Below are 23,498 nucleotides of genomic sequence, written 5' to 3' on the forward strand. Positions count from 1 at the left end.
CACTTATTAAGTATCATGCCTTTAAAGAGAGCAGTTAGTCTTTCCTAAAAGTGTCAAGTTTGCTAATAGCTGTAAATCCACATGTGCTTGAAGGGAAGAGTCCTTCAGGGACAGAGCAACTCTCTCTCTCAAATAAAGGGCAAAATAATTTTTTCTTGGAGGAAATACTTTGCCTCCCCATGATCTCATAAACAACAAGCAACTGAAAGGAACTGGGTGCAAAATAAATGTGCTGCCATAATAGTTTGAGACTGGCAGTATAATAGCAAGTAGACAACAGCAGCAGTGGATTCCATAAGTGTCTTTGGAGTGCTCCATTCCAAGGGACATCTGTATCAGGGTTTAAGAAATCAAACAAAATTTTAAAACTAGTCTGAGAATATAGTATAACCATAACTATCTACAAACATCAAGTGAGGGCCTAACCACAGACAGACCTATTTATTTTTCTCATAAAATAAAACTGGCACTTATTTATCAGTGCCAGTGGGACTTGAGACCTCACATAATTCAGAATGCCCACCATTTCCTACGGGGTTAAAAGAAGAGAAGCTTAAAATCTCCATTAGATCCGGACACATGCCTATAAAGCAAGGTGTCTCCTTGAGTAAGATACAAAAAGTGGCTTTGCTTGACCCAGCATTACCCAGAATTTTGCATGTAAAAGAAAAGGAAAGAGACAAACATCCTACACTCTTTGTTCCTCTGATATCATGAGCAGATAAACCAAAACATTCCCACTTCTGTGGTGGTGAATAAGGGTACCAAGTCCCTAGTTTTACAATACTGTTGTCACTTCCCTTTTGCAAAAAGGTCTTAATAATTCAGTAGCTGAGGATCACTGCTCAGTTCTGTTCTATCTTGAAGGAACATTTTAGTAATCCGCTACCTTGCCTGATAGGCCCTTGGAAAAAATACTTAATTAACATTTAGAGTGATAAGAAAATATTTTAAGAATTTGAGTAACAATGTTCTGATATGACTAGAAGCAAAAATCCAATGCACGGACCACAGACTTCTGATATTACGTTAATTAACGCTGAAATCAGCATCACCTTTAGCCCTGAAACACATCCTCCAAGCTTTCAGGTTTTTATGCAAGGCCAGTCCCCCTAGCCACTGCTACCTTCTCCAATCCAAGCACGTACACAGGAAACCTCAGACTCACTAACTCAAAACTCCTGTTTCTCAGAATCCTTCATTTTCTTCACTTTTTCTACTACAAGTAATTCTTTTGCAAAAGTGTTGTCCTAAACATTGCACTCTGAGGACTGGCAATCTACTTCAAAGAGGAGGGAGCACGACAAACCTGCACAAACGTACCTGGTGGAGGACTAAGATGCAAGCCATTCTTCAGACTCCATTGCACAGGGAAAATTCCAGCACTGTTGACATGGCAAATATAGGACTGGCTGGTTGTACGCTCTGGTCTCAAGTCATCAATTTCTATCTTGAAATATTTTTCATTGTATACCTGTAGTTAGCCAAAAGAGTACCATGCAGTCTTGTAAATAGCAGATAATGATCTACTTCTCCTTCATTTTGATAACTTTATTAGACAGCATAAAAATAGAAACATTGAAAAAAGAGTCTGCAGGAATCGCTAAGAAAGTAGACTCCTCTACATTACCTGGAAACTTAAGAAAAATAAATCATAATATAAGGCAATGTATAAGCACTTAAAAAAGTAAGGTGATCAAGTGCTATATGACATTCTCTTACAAAACAAACAAACAAAAAAACACAGGAGAAAATAGAACTTGCAGTCTTACATTATTCCACCAAAATTGAACTGTGTCGTAGGATGAACTGTCAAAAGTAGAACACTAAGCTCCTGAACTGAGGAGCAGAACTTCATCACCATCAGAAAAAGCAAATGATTTTGCTTCACTTGGAACATGTTGCACCTTCTTAGTAATAAAGTGAGCATCTTACTAGAAGAAACTGCACGTTATAGTTTAAAAGAGAGCTATCACTGAAATGTAAGCTATCATATTGACAGAGTATCTGTCCTAAAGAAAAAGCTGTTATTTCTTTATTTTTGCACCAAAAACATTTTAAAACATGCTCTTGGTTTACGTTGTACAGGAACATTTTGTTTTACTACATGAAAACAAGTCTCTTACAGAACCTTTCACCTGTTTATCAACACAGGAAGATAGAAGCTGCTCACAACCTGAGTATGCTACGAAATTTTCATTTCAACTTCTAAATCCATGTGTGGGCCCTTTTTTGAAAGTTCATAGCTTGTACATAAAAATGATATTAACTTTTGCAAATCCAAACTTTTGCAAAAAAACAAACATCTATCTTCAGTTGGATACTCAGATTATGAAGGATTGTATCTCATCTTAAAAACCCAGGTTTAACAGCTTCAGCCATTTGATCTTTTGAAGTTCTATCTTTATGGAACTTTTCTTCTATTTTCAATTCCAATGTTTTCACCATCATCAGTTAGGGTTGTTCTTTCTTTTTTCCCCCCCCCACTCTTTTTTTTTTTTTTTCCTCCTCCCACAGTGACCTGTCCCTGAAGGGAGACATCCAAAATACCTAATTTGAAAACTAGTACAGTATTTTAAGACAATTGGTTAATGAGATTTTTCTGAGCATTTAAAAACACAAGTAGCAATTTAACTGAATTAAGACAAGTTAAAGAATCCCAGTACCTTGAGAACTGTAGCAGGAGATATCACGAAAGGAGCCATCGGGTCCACAGCTTCTAACTTCATGCCTTCAGAGAACGAATGTACTCCAATCACAGGTTTATCCTGAAAAATCAAGTATCAGTGATCACCTGCCTTTCTCCATCAGAAAAGATCACCCTTATGTAGGCTCAACTGAAGAGGGTAACTTGAGTTTTAGTAGTTTATTCTAAGAAAGTAACAGGTTAGAGTACTAGCAACCTCGCTATCATAGAGTCTCAGCCCTCTAAGACTGTCATTTCTATGAGTTTTTAATAAGACTGCGTCCCAAAGATTTACTTCTCTGACATTCTCCACACAGAAGCAAGATTTCACAGTGCAGAGTGGTCTGCTAAGTCAATAGAAAAGTTCTTTTTTCCCCTAACATTTAGGGCTCATCATGATCTAACCTAAAAGAGGACAATAGAAGTCTTCACTTTCAGCTTACCAAAAGCCTACAAAAGAGTGTTCCTGCTCCAGACTTAGGTATATACTATTGGTTAAGATCCAGCGGATTCAAGAGCAACACCACTTTCTCTTCTGTTCTGTTTATGGGCCCAAATGTAGCTGAGAAAACTGAACTAAAAACTTAAAGGACTAAATTAACATTTCCATTTCTCAAAACGTAATTACTTTTCAAAAGATTCAAAGATTTCTTTTTTTTTTTTTTTTTAAATTCGTAAACATTTAGATTCAGACTCAATAGCAACATTTGTTAACACTGAGGGTCTATCAGGGCCCATTAAATAACATACATAAATATATCAGGTTACATATTAGGTGTTACACATTAAACTTTTCAATATGCTCAAAAAATTAGGAGTACAGTTAATACCTCACTCCTCTAGAAGGACAGTAATCAACAAGGCCAGCTGGTAAACAACTGGAGATGCCATTATAGGGATCAGAATCAGGGCTTTTTCCCAGCATGACAAGTAATGGCTCACATAGTTGTGATAGGTATTTTGTCTAATTTCACAAGAACTGTATTGTAGTATGATCTTTAATTTATTTTTTTAAACTAGAATGAGCAACAGAAAAGAAGTTAAAAAACACAACAACAAACAAACAAAAACAGAAAAACAAAACATGGAAGGAAGTTTGAGCAACAATGTTTGACTTCCCTGAATAATTTCTTAGGAATGCAGCATTTTTCTGGTATCACATACAGCATTAAAATACACAAATTCTGTCTTTACCTTAAAAAGATCTGTAGGAACTGATGACTCCTCTTCTTCCTCCTTCACTTTCTTCAAGATCTCTTGCCAATCTGCTTCACTTTTCAAGGACCTAATGGCTTGAGCAAAAAAGACCAGGAAATAGTGAATGAAGTCATCTTTCTTCTTTTCCCTCATAAAACATAGGCAGTAATAAAAGTTTGATTTGTGCTCCTTTAAGTGCTACATTCACATCTGTTCAGAATCTGTGCAGGTATCTTCATTCTTAAAAACCTACTGGTTGTTAAGATTTTGTGTATGTTACAAAATGGGACTGAAGTCAGGCACTACTGTATCACCTATGTACTGCCCAGTCGGGTCTTTCTGAGAAAATGACAGTCACATCAACCCTGAGGAAAACGTCTGGAGGAATGCATGACCAGAAGACAGTCCTAGCTGAACAATGTTAGTTTGTTTTGGGCTTAAGCAAGCAGAAGGCTGAAGAAATGTTCCACATGTCTGTCTCAGTTCTATAAGTTATTCTTTCAGCATCTTCAGTTGCAGATCACACACCTCTCTGATTGCAAGGGAATTACTTTTACTAGGACCATGCACAAAAGATCTCTGATGTCAAGTCTGTGAATATATCAAAGACTCTTATATCAACATAAAAAGGAAACAAGTCTAAAAAGTCAGAACCTAACATTTTTAATAGATGTTATTCACTCAGATGGTGCTGTGGAATCCACTCATCTAGTTTGTGCCAGTGACTTGGTGTGTGCCTGCTCGCTGTCCCCATTTCAGCAGAGGCTGGTCAAGCATGAGCAAAGGCACCATGCTCAGTCATTTCAATGGAAATAGTTTGGGTTTCCTCAGCATGATTTCTTCTTATCAGTAAAGGGAAAACCACACAAAAAATATAACAAAAACACTCGTTCTGAAACACTTGGTCTTCCACAACTAATGGCTCAGATCATACCAGCACCTTGCACGTACGTCTGCCTTTACAGAAAGGCTTTAGAGTAAACACTCACCATTTTCCAGTTTTATCCCAAGGTTTCTCCTCATCAGGAAACATCACATCATCACTCTGCTTATAATCAATCCATTTGTGTTTCAGCCATTTTAGGCCCCACTTCTCTGATGACCAAGAAAAGCTACCACCCACCCATCCTGATATGCCTGGGAAACACGGAAATCTGTCCTCCTCTCTGCCCCATCTTCCACGAATTAATTCTCTGGGCACCCATTTACAGGAACATTTCCATATCCACTTAGCACCTCTTTAGATAGACCCTTAAGAAACCTACTGGATTTCCAGTCTCAACAGCAAAAGCTGCCATTGAGCAGTACCTCCCCACACACAGGAACACAAACCTACCAAAAATAATTGTAAAGGCCCCTTCCTCAGCTCCTCTCCTTCCACAAATAGGTGGAATGTTTTGACAGGCAAAACCATTTAGCAATATTTGCATGAGTGGGTGAAAAGTCTTGTAGGACTTTTTTTACTGGTGTTTTCACTTACATTTCACTAGATACACTGGCAGATCACACACTGATTATGTGACCATTTATACATCCAGAATGCGGATTCAGAGCACCAAAGTAGCAGGAGTATTCTCAAGCATTGCTCACCGTATAAAAGATATAAGTTTTGAAGTACCTAAAGGTGGCTGCAGGTTATATCCATTCTGAGTCGCCCACCCTACTTGATGAAGGAAAGGGTCCAGGTAGAATATCCACTGGTCAAATTTGTCAGAATCCTCCAGCCCCTCGTATCGCAATTTAAGTCTCCCTCCAACATTTTCTACCACATTGACAATCCAGGCTTCCAGGGAATCCCGGAAGTTTTGCAGTTCTAGTCGGGAGCCTGGTGCAATTAGATCCAATGGATTTTTCCCTCTGTGAAGCTGCAGAAGGAGAACAACAAGAACATAAAATAAATTATTCTGTACAACAACAACTTCCAAATCCTGTATTTCCACTTTTGTTCTGTCCTTTATACACACTTATTTTGAATAAATAAAGTATCAACACAAAAGTAAAGAAAAACATGTCCCTTACTAACACAGGACAACAGAAACCAGCATTTAGAATCACTGGTGCTTGTATCAGAACTTCCGTACTGCCTGTAGATACAGTTACACATTTCACTTAAATGCTGTTTATTGCTTTCAGAAGTATTATTCCTTATATATAACAGGTTTGGAGCAAACATGAATAACTCCTTTTAAAAACTGACTCATCTAGCATACAAAGATAAAAATTTTAGTTGTGAGGATGATGTCAATGGTATTAAAAAAAATGTTGTGCACTTTACCACCAGACATTGATAATTAAGTGATCAAGTATCATTCTAATTGCAGAGAACGATTTAACTTGCAGTGTTACAAGATTAAGTGAAACTATAATCTGCCCACTAGTAAAAACAAAAAAATTAGTGAAAGGAGTCAGCTCAGAAAGGGAACAACCTGAATGCAAGGTAAATAAAGAATAATTTCCCTAGAGCTATATGAAGGAGGACCAGAATAGGAGGAAGACTGAAACCTAAGGGAATTTGAAAATAGGTCTTTCTTCTGATAGAATTAATAAATAGCACAGACAATCCAAGCCTGCAGTGAAAGATATGTTTAAACACAACACTATCAACATAAAATACTGTAAACAGGAAACACTAAGGAGCGGAATTCTAAGTACAGCATCATACTACGTCTTCTAAATTAAAAAAAAAAAAAAAAAAACAGAAATAAAAAAAAAGAGGCATTGAACTGACAATCTTAATAGGAGTTCCTTTAATAACATAAGGCAAAAGCAAGACAAAAACCAAGATGCAGCACATTCAAACACTTACTCCCTCCAGCAGATTAGCAGGAGCACTGCATGCTCCTTTCAGTACTCGCTGAAGGAATTCCTCCTGGTCAGGTATCTTGTCCTTGATACCTAGTGAAAAATGAGGAAGAAAAACTGTGATACTTCCTGCCAGTTAAATATCATTCGGGCAACAAGACATTACCACACTACTGTGCTGTGTGATTCAGAAGCTGCCACATGCTCATCAGTAACACCTCAAAAGAAGAAATAAGACAAAAAAACATTCTCTAAAGGAAATGACAAAGCAGTAGGATTTGGAGGGTGATGATTAAGATAACCACAAGTCTCTGTGTAAATCTAAGTCCAATTCTGAAATTAAGCTAACAACTCTCTCTGGTGCAAGAGCAAAATCCAGAGAGAGTAAGTCATGAGATTTCAGGAAAAAACAACAGATAACCCCACCTTGTCACACTCCCCTCTTCTGCACATGGAGGCATTACCTTCAGGCACTTTGAGAATCTTCTTGTTTTGCTCACACCAGCCGATGGGGTGTAAATCAGCTGTCATGATATCGCACCAAAAGTCAGCCTTGCGATCTTCTCCGTAACCATCGTAGCGCAACAGGAGCAGCTGCCCACAGGTAGTAATGATGGTGGCTACCCAGTAGGTGTTCTGGTCGGACTTGACAGCTACTTCTAGCTTCATACCAGGGGCAAAACCATTCTGCAAACTTGTATCCACCTGAAGAGAAAGATCATCACACCTGAGCACCACCCAGAAAACTTGATGAAACAACAGGGGGAGCAATTTAGACATAATCATTAGCAAAAACCCTCAAGCCAAATGCCATCCAGCCTCTTCGGAGAAACAGCTTCATCATGTTATGGGACCCAAATTAGACTGTACGCAGAATCAGCATTAATGAAATCTCCTCCACACTTCAGAGTACTTTTCAATCTTCAATTAATACCTTGCAATGCATCTTCCTGTCCCAGACAGTACCTCCCCCACCACAGAAAGGCTTTCCAACTCACAGCTGGGCTGTCCAGCTAGACAGGGCTAAAAGTCAAACTCAGCAGCACAACCTTGACTTTTTGTGTTAAACTTTTTCTTCCAACCTCTTTGGACAGAGAGCCTACTTAAAGTATATACACCTGCTTTTTAGTGATGCCACTGTCTCTGCTACTGTGCTCATTTAAGAAGGCACAAACCTGCACAAATTGCAGAACAAGGACTTTTAATGTCTCTGTTAAAGAATCTAAATAATCCTGTGTGTGACACAGTTACATGAATTGCACAGATTAACAAAAACAGCACGCAGTTTTTCAGCAAGCTTACGTCTTGGAAATAGCTGAGTGCCAAATAGCATATACATGCTGTGCATGTGCTGTGTGAAGGAGAGGAATCCAACTGCATGGTACTCAGATACTGAGATGTGAACTTCAGAAGGGGAGGCAAAACATTAAGTTCCTTGCATTCCTAGTTTCCGCCAGCTCAAAGACTCCTGCAAGGACAGAAGGATCCTGCCCTGCTCCCACTACAAAGTATTTCCAAGCTACACTTAATGTCATAGCCTCAGTCTTTATTAAACAACTAACATGTCAATTCCCTGCTCTCGGCCAAATGTGACTGGCTTTTTCTTTCTTTAATGGTCCCAAGTTCCATTTCCTCTTTGAATTAACTGCAAGAAAGGCTTTCAGTATGATGCAGATGTGGTAGATGTTTTCTGGGTTATTTATTACCAGTTCTGTGCTGACGGTTCAGTAACTGCCACAGCTATTATAGTCTCATCAGCCAGCACATACTGGTTTGCTAAAAATAAAACTAAGAGAACAACATCAGAACGAAAAGCATATGCCTCTGTTGTTAACTGTTCACATCCTTTAGGTTGATAACCCTCACTTAGAGAATCCCCTTCATAAAAACAAATCAGCGGGACCCAATACCTGCAGTCTTTCTGAAGCAGTATTACAGAGGTAATCTCTTTGAAAAGGCAATTGACTTGCAGAAGAGATATTATTAAAGACTTCGGATTTCAATTCCCAAGAGACAGGTCACGAGCAACACAAGGTCCAAGGAACTGGGAAACCTGCACAGCTCTCTCTACCTGAACTTTCAGCCAAGCCTCGTGGCATAGAGAACTGTATTCAAGGAAACCAACAGATGGAGCTTTCCCTGAAGTCAGGTACATTTTTCAAACGCTGTCATGTATGCTCCGGGTGGATACAGCAGAGACCAAGAAGTTAGCACCCTCTTCTGGCAGCTGGGCAAGACGACACCACAGAGGTTTAAAGCACAAAACTTCCTTCTTTTAGGCTGGACCAGTGGGAAAGCTGGCGAGCAGGAGATGCTGTGCAGGAGCTCTGTGAACATTTTCTTCAGAGCAATGCATTCAAAAGCAGCAGCTTGCTGCTGCACATCTGGCAAGCTGAGAGCGCCACTGAGCACCTGGCGACAGCTCAGCTTAGGCACCCTGATCCCCAGCCCCTCCTGCCCATCAAGTACCAACCCCTACTTTGTGGCCCTTTGTGCAAGCTTGGACCAAGGAAATCTGATTCAACTCAGGAAGAGAATGCTAAAGAACAGATTAAATGTTATTAAAAGCTTGCAAGAACACACAGCAAGCACATATCCTCAGATAATGCTGAGCACTAACTTATTTTGTAATACATATTTGCACACACATACAAGTTGAAGAAGGGTGTTCAAGTAGAGCATTAAACGGTTCCAAAGAAAGTTTACTTAGACATAGGGTGGGATAACAGCACTGGCATCCACTGCAACTCTGGGTTCCTAAACTCTGACTCCTACTAGATTGTAAGCAAAACAATCCCTTGGATCTCAGTATTGTTTAATTTTTAAAGCGCAAACAAATTAAACATTAGACCATGTTTGATTTGAGAAAGCAGCATACATTTTGCAATGTGTCTTGCTCATAGTAACAGTGGAACATTCAAAATTAATATAAGCTCCCATTTGCAAGACTAGTTCTTTGCTAACACAGGCTGGGTTATTACGGGTTATGTTTTCCTGACTTGTGCATGTACTCTCCCTACGATGTGGGCGAAGCATTTCTCATCCACTGCTCATAATGGAAGGCTGGTCACAGTCTCACTATTCCAGCATTTCAAAAGAACCAAACAAAAACCTTAAGCTTCCATTTAAAATTTAATTTTGGTTGATGCAACACCTTTTTCTCTTGTGCCAGCATTATTCTTCAACTTATTTTTTTCCCACTCTGCTTTTCTGAGAGCACAAAAGCTCCCTCCCAGCTCTCCTGAATCTAGATGATAGAAATCTGTTCTTCACGTCAAGCAACACACACTGCACAGACCGAGCTGCGAGGACCACCAGTCTCTAGCAGAGACATCAGTGCCTGGATGCCCTCTGCTGAAAATCTCTCCCCTGATGTATCCTGGAACTACACTAACACTTTTACAGCAGAAATGCTGAACACATGACCTTGCACCATTGAATTTCTATTAACAGCAAGATCTAGGGGATGTGACTCTGCTGTAAATACCCTCCCTTCTCTGCTTGTCAGTTCTGTGCCAGCATTAACTTAAAACAATTTTCTTTTTGCCAATCATATTATGGAGAACATCAAAACTGGCCTCTGGACAAATTCTAGGGGAACTCTGCTCATCAGCGCCTGACAGTTCCCCTTCTGCTTTAACCCACAGCCATCTATTTCCCTGCTCCTCCACGTGCCCCCTGCAGCTCTCCTGCCTGCATCCGTGTGCGGGCACGAAGCCGGGCCAGCCCAGCTCTGCTCCTCCTTGGATTTGCCCACAAGAGGGCACCCAAGGCAGCAGAAAGGACTGGGTGACACTGCTTTGTCCACACTCGCTTCCTAAAGCACTCTCCCCAGCGGTTATTGCTTAAACAAGCAAAGCCCTGCGGTGTTCTACACGTGTAAGGGATAATGACAATTAAAAACGTGGATTATTATTTTTTTTTAACCTAATTGTATTGACCACAGCCACAGTGGTCAGACCTCTTGTTTGGCCCAACTGAGAGGGCAAAGGGTGACGTGTGGGGGTACCAAAGTCACCCAAGGTGGTCTCCTGCTGATTAACAAAACTGAGCTGTCACGTTAATTCAGCTGGCCACTACTATGAGGCCGGCATCACAATTTGTTTGTATAATGTCTGAGCTGTGAGCAGGCTTCTTTTAATGGAGATCAAGCAAGGCAATGCACACCAAAGGAGCAGGCAGGCAGCACCTCTCGCTGCTGCTACAAAAGGCCACTGCTCCAACTCGATGCCACTCCTCAACGGGGGCTGTGCAAGCACCAGTGCTGAGTAAGCTCGCTCCTGCTAGAACATTGGTAAACTAAGAACTAAAAACAGTTGTAAGGTCTCTCCCTTCCAGAAACGTGATATCTGAAAGCTCATACTGAGCAAAGAACTTACAATTATAGTGTATGGAAGGGTCTCTGCAGAGCCTGCATTTACTGTGGATCTTTGCTAATAACACAACTGCTGTATTTTAATAGATTCTTTAATATTTTGCAGCTCGCTTTCCCTGATGTCCTAGTAGAGCAAGCCACACTTCAATTGTCATCCAATGGGACAGTGCAGTTCTGAAGTTTACCAACAAAGGACTTAAAGCATCCAAGAGCTTATCTAGACTTCATCCCATCCACTAAACCTTGTGATCCTATTCAGTTTTCTAACTATTAAAGTCAAATGTTCAACAGAGCTATTGTTTTCTCCTTGGCCTCCTCGAGAACCATCATTAAAACTTCCTCTGAGAGCAGATCTGAATTCTGCTATTCAAGAACTGTACAGCACCATTCTCTGAAGCGCAGCTACTCCACAGCAGTTGACTGGTAGAAATCCCCAAAGAGAAGATGCTGGCCAGTTCAGTCTTCATGAGAAAAATCAAGCTTATCCTCTGGTGCAGAAACGACAAGGGACCCCTTAACTTCCAGTACATGAGGATGGGATTATCCTGTGCTATGTACAAACAAGATGACGACAACCAATAATAAAAAAAAAGAAATTCCACATTTCTCATTACTCTAGGAAACGTGATTTTAGTTAGTCTTCCAGATTTTAGTGCATCGACTCATCAACCCTAAACATTCAGTGTATAAAAAAAATGATGTAGGAAATGGTAAGTAATGACACAATCCCTTACTCACATGTTTAAAAGATCCATGAGGGGCTGCGATTGCTCCTGTGTCTTCTAGATACTCATCCCAATTGAATTCCATTTCTTCCACACCGGAACCAGCATCTGGAAGAGAAGCCAAACATCTTCTATCCAGCAACCCGTTGGCTAAAGTTTTGGCCTATGAAGAACTCCAGCAAAGATCACTTCTGAATGACTGACTATGTAAGCATGCAATGAACTTCAGTCATGCATTTCAACACACAAACAATGCTATTTCACCTTTTCTTGTATGTGAAGGGCACTGTAAGTTGGATTCAGTCTGACAAATAGCGAGAGCCTGAGTATTCTGGTTAAGCATAAATTGTTTATAAATCTAAGAGAGGGGAGTACAGACATAAGCCCTGTGTTTGTATCAATAAATATTTAGGAAGGGACTTAAAGTTCTGAGCACACCAGACCTTCAGTGGATTCAATTAAAAAAAGCATCCAGGAAACAGATAAGACTCCCCACTTTTTTTTTTTTTTTTTCTAAAAGAACTAAAAGAACTTTCTAAAGACTCTCCTCTTTTTTTAAGCAAGTATTTATTTCAGTGTTATAAGATGCCAGAAGCACAGAGAAGGATTCAGGGTAGTTCTAAGAAAAGCAGCTCCAGACACAACTGAAATCAAGAACCTTCAAATCAGTCACTTAAAATACCAGCTCTAAAGGTGCAACAGCTTCTTCAGAGCAAGAAAACCTCATTTCTGGATGTATTTAAACCAGAACAGGCTAAAACCACTCAAGCCACAGTTGTACACTCACTCATGCTGTCAGGGAAGAGAGCAGCTGTAGTGTGAGCCACACTCTACAATTTAGTCATATTTTCTATCAGCATTATCACATCTGTCCCTCCACCCATGGTCTCCCCTTCAGTACTTGGCTCACTTCCCTGCTCTCTTTCCCATTCTCCTTTTTCTCTAACGTGTAACCCACGTTCCTGGGAAGTCACTGCAACCAGAACAGTTTGGATTTTACTCCCCAGTTTTGTTCACCGCACAGCCCCAGTTTGTTTTGTTTTTTTTTTCCCTGCAGGCACAGGGCGGGATGACAAAGGAGGCTTCACTTTTAGACTGGTTCTACAGTCAAACCACAGCTGTCTTTGTGAATGAAGATGAGAGATGCTCATCTCTCTGTACCAGGAAACTTGGGGCCACATTTACGTGAGAACAGAGAAATCCGAGCGTGGCCAAAGCGTGGGGAGAGCTCAGCAAAGGTTACACGATGTTAATGTTCCCAATGCTCTCACTCTTAGGACAGGTGGCAAACTCTTCTTTTGAGGAGCAGTAATGTGAGTAGGAAACATTAAGTGTCCAAAAAAAAAAAAAAAAAAAGATGAAATGCTTTCACATTCCCAAATCAGAGCCACGGACAGGCTGAAAATCTGCTAAGAATGCTTCACGGCACTTCTTATTCCTTGAATACAGAGGGGCAAATATTTGCCCAGAAGTCTGAGCTACTTTAAATCATCTAAAAATCATCTAAATCATCTAAAAACCCTCTAAATTCTCAGGGTATGGTGTGTTCATTTTCTCTTCAAATGAACGTTAAGCTCATCTTTGACTTTTCATTGGAATTCTAGGAATGTTTCCCCAAATTTAAAAATGCACCTTCAGATAGCTTTTGTTTGATGATGACAGTATCTGTTTTAAAAGCAGCTCATTTGCTCCCGATTCCACTTTCATTTTGCTATTTTTAAACAAACAGAGCTGCTTATGTTGGCCTTTCACAAGCCTGAGAGCTCAGAAAATTTGGAGCTTGAGGATCATCACCCATTTTAGAGGATAATTTTTAACTTACTGCAGAAACACACCTGGAAAAGGACAAAAGCAAGTAACTCAAAAGCAGGTACCTTGATTTAACACATTTTGACGGAGTAGAGAGGGTAAGTCACAGAACACAGCAGTTTGCAAACTAGGGTGCAGCTGAGCCTAGTTTTGGCTGCAAGTCATTCGAAGAAAAATATAACCTCATTGAAAAAACAAAGTAAGACTTCTCAACTCATTAAAACAACACTTTACTTTAACACCGCCATCAAAATGGTTAAGTTTACAGCTGGCGAACCAAAGCGGGAAGAAACATCAGCTCGAACAGAACATTTATGGTCAGGCAAGCCTCAGAACCAACTTGCTCAGACTTTGCGCCGCTCGCCCTTTTCCTCCTTAGCACAAGGCTGCTGGACAACAGCAACAGCCCGGCTCTCATCCACCCCCCAAGCCCTGCGCTGTGATGTCTAAGCATACTGCTCTGCTCGGAGAGAAGCAAAGCAAAGCGACCGCTCAGTGAGGTTTAGCATGCTGGAGAGCCAGGCAGATTCAGCCAGGAGTACTGCCGGGACGGCTCCTGCCTTGCCGAGCCTTCAGTAAGGCGGGATCATCAGATAGCTGTCTGAGGGGCAGTTAAGCTCCTTAAATGAGGCACAGGTCACTTAACACACTGAAAGGGTCAATTAGTAACTTATGTTGCCACTTAATTGCCACAAGGAGCTCCCAGAAAGCCTGCTTGAATGCCGCTCCTGCTACCCTTTTGCCTCTAAGCAGGGTCAAAACCAGTTCCCAAACTGATCAGAGCTATCCCAGGTCCTTTTCATGCCGCTAATCCCCAGGCCCTGCAGCCCATGTGTTTTCCTACCTCAAAGAGCCGTTTCCTTCCAGGTCTGCGACGTGGGGAGAAGGGCTCGGATCGCTTTGTACCCCTCGATGGCCAAACCTGACCAGGACACCCAGAGCTTCTCTTGAAACTAGTCTTAGGAGGCAGGCCCGGCTGATGGCCTTGGCAAGCTATGGGATACCGACTCACTCAGCGCTGTGCTCACTGAATCAACGTGGAACACAACCAGCTCATTGGATCCAGCTCCCAGCAAAAACACTCCACGGTGTTTCACAGAGCGAGAATTGTGTCTTAGTTATGGAATGGCCACATGGTAGGACTACAGAAAATGAGAAAAATCTCAGAAATCCACTACCTATTTTTCTACATCCAACTGCAGAAACACTCCAAGAGGGGGGCGAAGCACCCGCTCTCCAGCAAGACTCACATGCTGGAAAGCTTGGAGTCAGAATCCAGTTGCTTTTCTGCTTTCACTGGTAGGATGCTTGCAGCGGAGCAGGGCCCTCTTTATATCACATCTTTGATCGGGTCCACTGCCAGATTGTGGCAGGCCCTACCACACAGCTCCGTTGTGGTGGGTTAGCAGATGCTGGGATACACAGAGGACCAGTTTAATGAAGCTGCATTCCTGAGGGGCTGTACATCTGTATTAAACATCCAAATCAATCCGCGTTCAAACTGCCCAGGCAAACCTTTTCTATTTACACCAGCAACTCAATTCTACTGTGAGAAAACTTGTAGATTAGGGTGACGGATGACAACAAGCAAAAATGTGTTTTATCCATTTAATCTTAAAGAACAAATTGTTAAGTAATGCTGTAGTTGAGCACATGTACGTACGTTCTCTCCCTCTCCATATCCTTAATTGCTTGTGAGTCCTAAACAAGCTCTGCTTTCCACTACGTAACAGGACATATTCTTCTATGTTAGGCAGGAGATTGAAGCACACACCAGTTCAGTGGCAAAGCACAACCTTGGCACAGGCAGGGAGAGAAACCAGGTGTGATTCTCATCCCTGTGGCCTCGCCATACAACTAGTTTTTGCCAGGAAGACTTTCAAATCAAGCTATCATATTTGGTAAGTAAAATCTGAGAGGTGTCCTACAGAGCTTCTGAGGAGAATGCACATTCACTCTGAAGGTCAGAAAATGGTAAGAATATTCAAAGTTTCCTGGATATGTACACCCCTTCCTATTTATCACTATTTCTACTAGCATTATTTTCAACATCTACTCTTCCTTTCTGGACTTAAATCTGAATTACGTCCTGTTGCTCTCTGACACATACAAGTAGAGGAAGAATACTGAATTGTATCATTTGGATACAAGACGGCAGTGGAACATTAAGGGCATGAGCACTTAAATATACCTAGAATGGAAGCAGCCTACACCAGACTGTCTTGATCTTTGGACTGGAGTTAAACTCTCAGTGCAAATAACTTTCATGTATCTTTAATGTGATTGAGTTGAAAAGAGTCACATCGGGCATTTAAGTACATCACATCGAAGTCTAAAAGACCTTCAGTTAAAGCTAATCTAAAGGTTTCTCACGCTGAAACTTAGATGTATTTAAATCTGATTTTAGTAACAGTTAATCTTTGCCTTCTATACCAGCTGCAAGGCCATGAATAAATAAAGACAGGTTAGAATTTCGGCAGCTGAGGAAGACTGTGACAAGAATGAAAGTTGTCTTTCCCACAGAAAGACAGTGGAATCTCCAAAACCTGCTAAAAGTCATCAGCTGGAAGCATGACACCAGTCAAAGGAGGGAGTGCACATTCCAGTAGGGGTTGGGACTGGTCTAGGACTGGTCACTGCAGAAAACACTAGCCAAGGGTGCACCACCAAAACACTGTTCTTATGCTTACATCGTGAGCATTTGCTGGAAACTGCCTTCACACTGAGCAAGTAAGGCTCTCTTCAGTTATCATTAGCTTTTCACAGCCACCTGTACTCAAACCAGACACTGAAAGGATGCTCAGGACAATACCTGTTCAGCAATTACAAGAAACAGGGAGCCCTTCACGGCGATTCTGTAAGCAGGCAGAGAGGACTGGGTGACCTCTGCTACTTTTGGAGGAAAATGGAAGCAATTCAATATAGGTTTTAGTACAGATCTGTGTGCCACCAGCCTGTGAACACCCTGCTGCTGACCACATATACATCTCCTTACTGTACACAACCTGACAGAAGTTAGCACTTCCCAGTAGCAGAGGAAACTGCATTTGTATGTGCCTGGAGACATTCTGCATACTTGTGCATGCTGCTTTTTCTTGCTTATTTGAGGATATAATGTTGACAACAACCTGAGTGATTGGCTATAATTAATAATCAAAAAGCCCGTTTCAGCATCAGATAGCAGGTGTTAACATTCTGCTAAAAACACTGTAGATTAAAATCATGTTTAACATTTTGTCAGTAACACAGCAATCAGACTTCCATAAAGTAGAGGTACAAAAATTACCAACTGTGAATTGTCCTGCGAGAAGGGCTGCTTGTTGGACAAGTATCAAAGGAAAATAATACTCTGCAAAATCCTAACCAAATGGTTTATATTGGTAACTACAAATAGAAATGTACTTCTCATTAACTGTCCCAACACTGCACTGTGGGTAGGGACTTTCTCAAGGAGAAGGAACAAACTGGCAGTGAAGTCAGGAAAACAGATGGTCCCTGTGCATACAACCTAAGAACTCTGTTTCAGAAAGCTGTTAGTATCCCCAGCCATCCCAGACAGACATTCTCCTCAGCCTGGTGCTTCAAGATGAACCAAAACCTGAGCTAATGTGTCATAATATACCACTCTGCAGCAGGTTAGGAGCTGATGTCCCAAGCCCATCAAAGGGAGCAGCAAGGAAGATCAGAAAACCAGGACAGATTACAACAGCACCACACAGCTTCGATTATCTGACTTCTTAAACCAGCAGCACAACCCTGTGAGAATATTAAGAGCAACATGAAGGCACACGAGGACAGAACAAGATAACATTAACCACTTTGACAGGCAAATGCCTTAAAATAGTAGCGATAAGCTCATCTTATGCTGGCATCACGAAGGGGAAAGACACAGCTTCTTAGAAACATAATTACTAGGGTGGGTCGGATTTTGCTCTCCTTTAAGCCAACGATACACCTTGCTTTTGAAACAGAGCGATACCAAACTTAAGCTCAGTAGTCAGAATGTAACCCACAGTAACTAAAATTTGAGCTTTCCCCACCTTGCTTGCCAAATATTTTGAGAACCTTTAGCCCCAGAGCTCCACCACTCTATTACCTGCATCATACTGCTGTTCTCCATTCATCTCCACAGTAGCCCAGTGGTTATGCCAAGCAGCCAGAAGCAGGGGGATCCAAGGCTGTCACAGTTTGGTGGTCATGAGTTGCCTCCCACTTTCAATCCTGCTGGCAGCCAGGACATTCAAGAAGAGATCCTGAAAACAAAACAAAACAAAAAGTTAGGGGTGAGTGAATTAGAAAACACTATTGTAGATATCTTGGCTATAATCGAAGAACTAGAAATAGCACTCTGGATGTAGTCCAGGTACTACAAAAGGAGGTAACAAGTTTGCAAAAATAGTACGCCAGAATCAAACGGTATTAGATTTATTGCTAACCTCACAAGGAGGAGTGTGCACTGTAATTAGTGCTAGTTGCTGTATGTATATAGATAAAATGGGACGAATTTAACTGATCTTAAAAATATTCGGGGAAAAAAAACACTACAAGATCATACATAGAGTGGCTCAAGATGACACTTCCTGGGGATTTAGAAACATTTGGGAGAAACGAACTTCGTGGTTACCTGAATGGAATTAGCTCACACAACTATTTGTTGGCATTGTAATAATAATGGCATCATGTATCTGTCATTCCCTGTGACATCTGAAGAAGAATATCGCACCCTGATGTTGAAAAAAATCAAGAGTCGGGTATGTGAAGAGGTGCAAAAGCAACAATAGGAGTAAGAAAAGAAGAGGGGGGAGTTGTGAGAAACAAAGTTGTGTTTTTGCAATAGACAGTGGTTTTACAGTGGAAAATTCCACTAACCTTGCATATTCAAAAGTGACTGTGCGGCACAGCAGTCAGTGGGGAGTATGTTAAGCAGATAAAGGGAAGGTCCCACTGTCCCAAAATAAGGAGGCTAGCTAAGAAAAACAAGATGAGCAGTACAAAATCAGTAAAACCAAAAATCGTGGGCCCTCTAGTCACAAGGGAAGAAGGAAAAAAAAAAAAAGGAAGAGGAGGAATTAACGGTTGGTCAAATCAAATTGTACATGTGGTATAGAAATGCGTCAAGTAGGTTGGGAACCTGTCGTACTCAGCCAGTGAGGAAACAGGGGAGAAATCAAGTGTCTGGTAAGAGGGATATAAGGTTATGATGAACTTTTACTGTGTGCTCTTACTTGCAGGACACCCACCATTGCAATCACGAATAAAATAGCTACAAAAAAGATCTTGTCCGAGAAAATTTGTGAGAAAAATCTCAGGATCTTCAAGGAACACAGCCCCTCTCTAATCTAATACTCCTCTCTGCCAATAGAGCCCCAAATTGTTTTGGTGACAGCAGGACAAGAAGAAACGCTCGGTCTGTTTTGACAAACCCACCCTACAAACAGAGAAGCCATACAATCATAGATGGCTGAAGCATTTAACATCTTCCCATGTTAGCCCTAATCCAGAAGCTATCGTTCTGCAGAACATGCCAGAATGGCACATGTAAAAAACGAGAAATACCCCAAAGGTGGTTGGTTTTTGCACCATGGATTCACTACACACACGTGTGCACACACACTGGGTCTCACAGAGACTGAAGCTATTCTTGCTCTTGATGCACACCAGGCAAAAATAACCTGTTTTGAAGCTATCAGGTTAAAGCAAACAAAGTACAGATGGCAGAAATACACTCCTAAACATTTTGTGATTACAAGCCATGGCTTTCAAACCGTTACTGCAATTCCTATGAGCAATTAAATCATCATTTCATTATTACTTGTAGAAACTGAAAAAGGACAGGTCTAACCCAATACAAGTGTTTTTTACACCTGGGCCTCCAGCCCTGGAAACAAATTATTAGCTTAAAAATCATTAAAAAAAAAAAATCTTCAAATGTCCTTTGCATTTCTGTTGAACGCCTGGGAAGCACCTTGTTTTCCTTTTTAAACAATGTATTAGAAATGATGGAAACTTTTAAAAACAAAGGCTGCATTTCTCACCCAAACATATTTTGAGTAACTACTGTTTACAAGATGGAAGCCTCAAACATTTGCAAGTCTTAAATCATCCTGAGTTGTGTACACCTGACGTATCTATGAAGACTACTTGATAATTCTTAGAGAGGTTAGTTGGTTGTTTTTTTCCAAGGTTTAAAAAGAAAGAAAACAGCAATAATTTTTCCCCCTACTATAGCATGGGCAAATCCCTAAAAACCACAAGTTGCCTAGCAGATGGAACCAAAACCTTCCTTCAAAATGAGCACCACAAATAGGTGAAAGATTCTGCACGGTGAAAGATTCACCTTTTAGAGGTGCCACTGTGATTTCCCTTCTGAAGCTCTAACTGGACTGGACACAAGATAGCTATCAATGACTAAAGATCATTTTCCATCCAACTACAACTGCTTGCAGACTTGAGGCAGCTTTACGCAGGCTGCAGTTTCATTTGTATTGTCATTCAAATAAGCAGACTGTGAATTACAGCTGGTCTGAAAAAAAAAATCTAACAGCATGTTTTTTCCTTTGAAAATTTGTCTACTTGTTAAAAATTGAAGTGTTTTGAAGAAGCAGCTCTGTGAAAGGGAAGTTGAGGCGCCCAGCTCGCCCACCCCATCACTCAGCAGTCTATCAGGGTGACCAGAGAAGGCAGCTCCCGTAACGCCAGGCTCGGGGACAGAAGGGGCAGTGGCACTGTCGCTTGTGATAGCAGTATCTTCAGGCTCTCAGGGTCTGCGTGCAAAGCAAATTCTTAAGGATGTGTCTCCCTCGTTTCGATGCAGAGAACTTGGAAAGAAAACCAAAGGGGAAGAAAAAACCTCTCCAAAAGTAGAATCATAAAATATCCCAAGTTGGAAGGGACCCACAAGGATCATCGAGTCCAGCTCCTAGCTCCACACAGGTCTACCCAAAAATTCAGACCATGTGACTAAGCGCACAGTTCAAACGCTTCTTAAATTCCGACAGGCTCGGTGCAGTGACTGCTTCCCTGGGGAGCCTGTGCCAGTGTGCGACAACCCTCTCCGTGAAGAACCTCTTCCTGATGTCCAGCCTGAACCTCCCCTGCCTCAGCTTGACACCACTCCCCTGGGTCCTATCGCTGGTGATTAAGGAGAACAGATAGGCCCCTGCCCCTCCACTCCCCTAATCAGGAAGCTGTAGGCCGCCATGAGGTCTCCCCTCAACCTCCTCTTCTCCAGGCTGAGCAGGCCCAGTGCCCTCAGCCGCTCCTCATACGTCTTCCCCTCTAGGCCCTTCTCCATCTTGTAGCCCTCCTCTGGACACTCTCCAACAGTTTCACGTCCTTTCTGTGCTGTGGTGCCCAGAACTGCACACAGTGCTCGAGGTGAGGCCGCCCAGCGCAGAGCAGAGCGGGACAAACCCTGTAAGTGGAGGATTTCCGTGGTGTAATTGTGAAATACCAAGTGTAGCAGGCTGCAAATGCTGGTGTGCTGAGCATGACAGTGGAGTGTCCAGGTTGCTAGATGGCCGCAGGTCCAACCAAACTCAAGTCATGTGTTAACTCAAAGGGAGATGCCGAAGCTGCTCTGTAGACTGAGCTTGTTTTTGGCATGAATTTCAGGGAACTGCAATGCAAAACACTGAGAGGCCCAGCTGGGCTTTCCTGCATGCAATACCGTGAGCTTCACACACACAAAAGTAAAACAAAAACTGGAACAGAACGGAGAAATATCCACCGACACTGCTCAGTGGTGTAGGAAGTTCTCTGGAACCAACAACTTGAAAATGTCCATTACCAAGTGAGGACAAACATCTGTGCACATGCAAGACTGAGTACCTCATTAAGAGCTCCTTTCAAATGGGGGCATAATGCAACAAAATCCTACCACATACAAGATATTTATACAGCTTTGTTCTTTACAGTTTCAGGAATGCTACTGGACGGAGCTCAGCTGCCTGTTTTTGCTGTACTGTTCCCAACCTGCTCTTCTCCAGCTCAGAAAGTCTGGGTTTGGTGGATACCCACAAAGCTATCAGTTAACTGATAGCTTTGTCTCTATGAGCAATTTACTAAGAAATTAAGCAGAGCTTAAAAGAAATAAAGCAATTTCCAACAACCACCACCTGTTTCTTACATACCTGACTTCCACACTCTCAGGACAGCGCTGTGCGGGACAGCCAAAGCTGCGGTGTTCCCTGAGCACCCTTGCTGAAGGTGATTTCCCCCTGCAGACAGATTCGATCTAAACTTCTAGCACTAGAAGATCAGGTTGCTGGTAACCTGCATGATGCTTGGCACACAGAGAAGACCTAACCAACGACGCACTTTTTATCATTAATCCAAGTATTTCTTGGTAATGACCTATAGGAAGTCTATCACCTGTCACTCTGCTAAGCCAAAACAAAGGCAATGCTGTGAAAAAAACTAGTGAAGCACATAGCCCACCAAATTTGGGGATGTATCACAGGTTTCTATCAGTAAAACCCTGGCAAAGTACAATTGAAATTTAACTGAGATTAACACATTGTTCATTTATGGTATCCAGCTCCCAGTTAACTTCTAGAACTAAACTACAAGACGTAAAACTAGTTTGTTGTTGTTGTTTACAATGAGGAAATATTTAAACACCCCCAAAAATTAAGAGGCTGTTTATTTAGAAGATGCCAAATTCTGGCAGCTCCTGTTGAAGTTGATTGATATTCTGCCCAAGTTGGGTGATTATTCAGGATTTCATAAGCAGCACTGGTATTTTATGTACACAACACTGAGAATACTTGCAATTAGCAGCCACCATGGCTGATGCTTGCAGTTTGGCACCCCAAAGATTACCTTTTGATAAACCTCGAGGGGAGGGGAACTCAAGTGCCGCTGGAACAGAGCTGATTTGGAAATACTTTGGACTCTTCAGTCTCACTTCTGCATTTCAAACCTCCTTTCAGCACATGAAATATTCAGATGTTAGCAACTGGAGGCAGCATTAAAAACAGTTACAGTTCATTAAAGCCAGATGGCTCACTTGAATATGAAAAGAAATCAAACATAAGTTGGATGTTGAATTAAAGTAAATCAGCTGGTGTCTGAGGCTTAATATTATTTTAAAACAAAGGCGCATGAGACAACGGGGACATGCGATACTCCTAGGGACCGGGGAAGAAGCTACAGAAGGGATCAGGTTTCAGCACATTCCTTCATGCAAAGGCATCCAGCAAAATCTCCTTCAAAACCCGGTGCCTGCACAGGGGGAGCCTCACTCCACAGAGGCAGGCAGGAAACCTGCTGCAGAGCTCTGTCAGAGCAGGGGAAGAAGTTCTTCAGCATCTGAAACCTTCAGCTTGGCCACTGAGAAAATCTTCTGCCAAAGCAGGACCAAAAGAAAAGGTCCTTTTAGTTATCCTGGGAGCATACCCTGGAGTGGGGAGGGGAGGATTCACACATATATACCTGTGCTTTCCTACTTCACAGATATACTAATTACGTATTCCTTATGAGGAGACAAAGCACACGCACTTCATCTAAGGCTTTCTATAACAAATTCTTTGTTGTCAGACTCATGCTTGTGGTTTAGCCGTGCCCTGCTCAGCACAGCTTCTGATTAGGCCCAGCGTTCGCAGTGGAGATTCTTGCTGGCATTTCAGCAGAGAAACCACTCGGGACCAAAGCAGCCCTCTGCTACACTCTCCTGTCTGAAACCCATTCAGAAGGAACACCCAGCACAAAGCAGGGGCAGGCGAGTGCCCAGCAGCAGCAGCCTTCCTCGGAGTGTGGTTAGAAATAGGAAACAACCAGAAGTGCTTACGCTTCCTTGTGCACAGTGACCCCTTCAGTGATTATTCCCAATTCATCTTACTAATGCACGAGTTCATCGTAAAAGCTTTTCTGTAGCTAAGATCTGTATCTATCTCCTATGACA

General features: G+C 41.8%; 1 protein-coding gene across 1 annotated transcript in view; it reads right to left on the reverse strand.

Annotated features, from left to right (window-relative positions):
* Nucleotides 1-17,718, reverse strand: part of SFMBT1 (Scm like with four mbt domains 1) — a gene marked incomplete at both ends in the record, with an annotated part of 32,385 nt that extends 14,667 nt beyond the window's left edge. The window contains 8 exons of the mRNA XM_084292797.1: nucleotides 1,324-1,474; nucleotides 2,667-2,768; nucleotides 3,881-3,978; nucleotides 5,502-5,748; nucleotides 6,690-6,778; nucleotides 7,150-7,390; nucleotides 11,799-11,893; nucleotides 17,691-17,718. Of these exons, the coding sequence (XP_084148923.1) occupies nucleotides 1,324-1,474; nucleotides 2,667-2,768; nucleotides 3,881-3,978; nucleotides 5,502-5,748; nucleotides 6,690-6,778; nucleotides 7,150-7,390; nucleotides 11,799-11,893; nucleotides 17,691-17,718 (1,051 nt within the window). The remainder of the gene's footprint in view (nucleotides 1-1,323; nucleotides 1,475-2,666; nucleotides 2,769-3,880; nucleotides 3,979-5,501; nucleotides 5,749-6,689; nucleotides 6,779-7,149; nucleotides 7,391-11,798; nucleotides 11,894-17,690) is intronic.
* Nucleotides 17,719-23,498: the final 5,780 nt, after the last annotated feature.

Source organism: Netta rufina, assembly GCF_964035555.1.
Source record: "Netta rufina genome assembly, chromosome: 10".
In the NCBI taxonomy this organism is placed as follows: domain Eukaryota; kingdom Metazoa; phylum Chordata; class Aves; order Anseriformes; family Anatidae; genus Netta; species Netta rufina.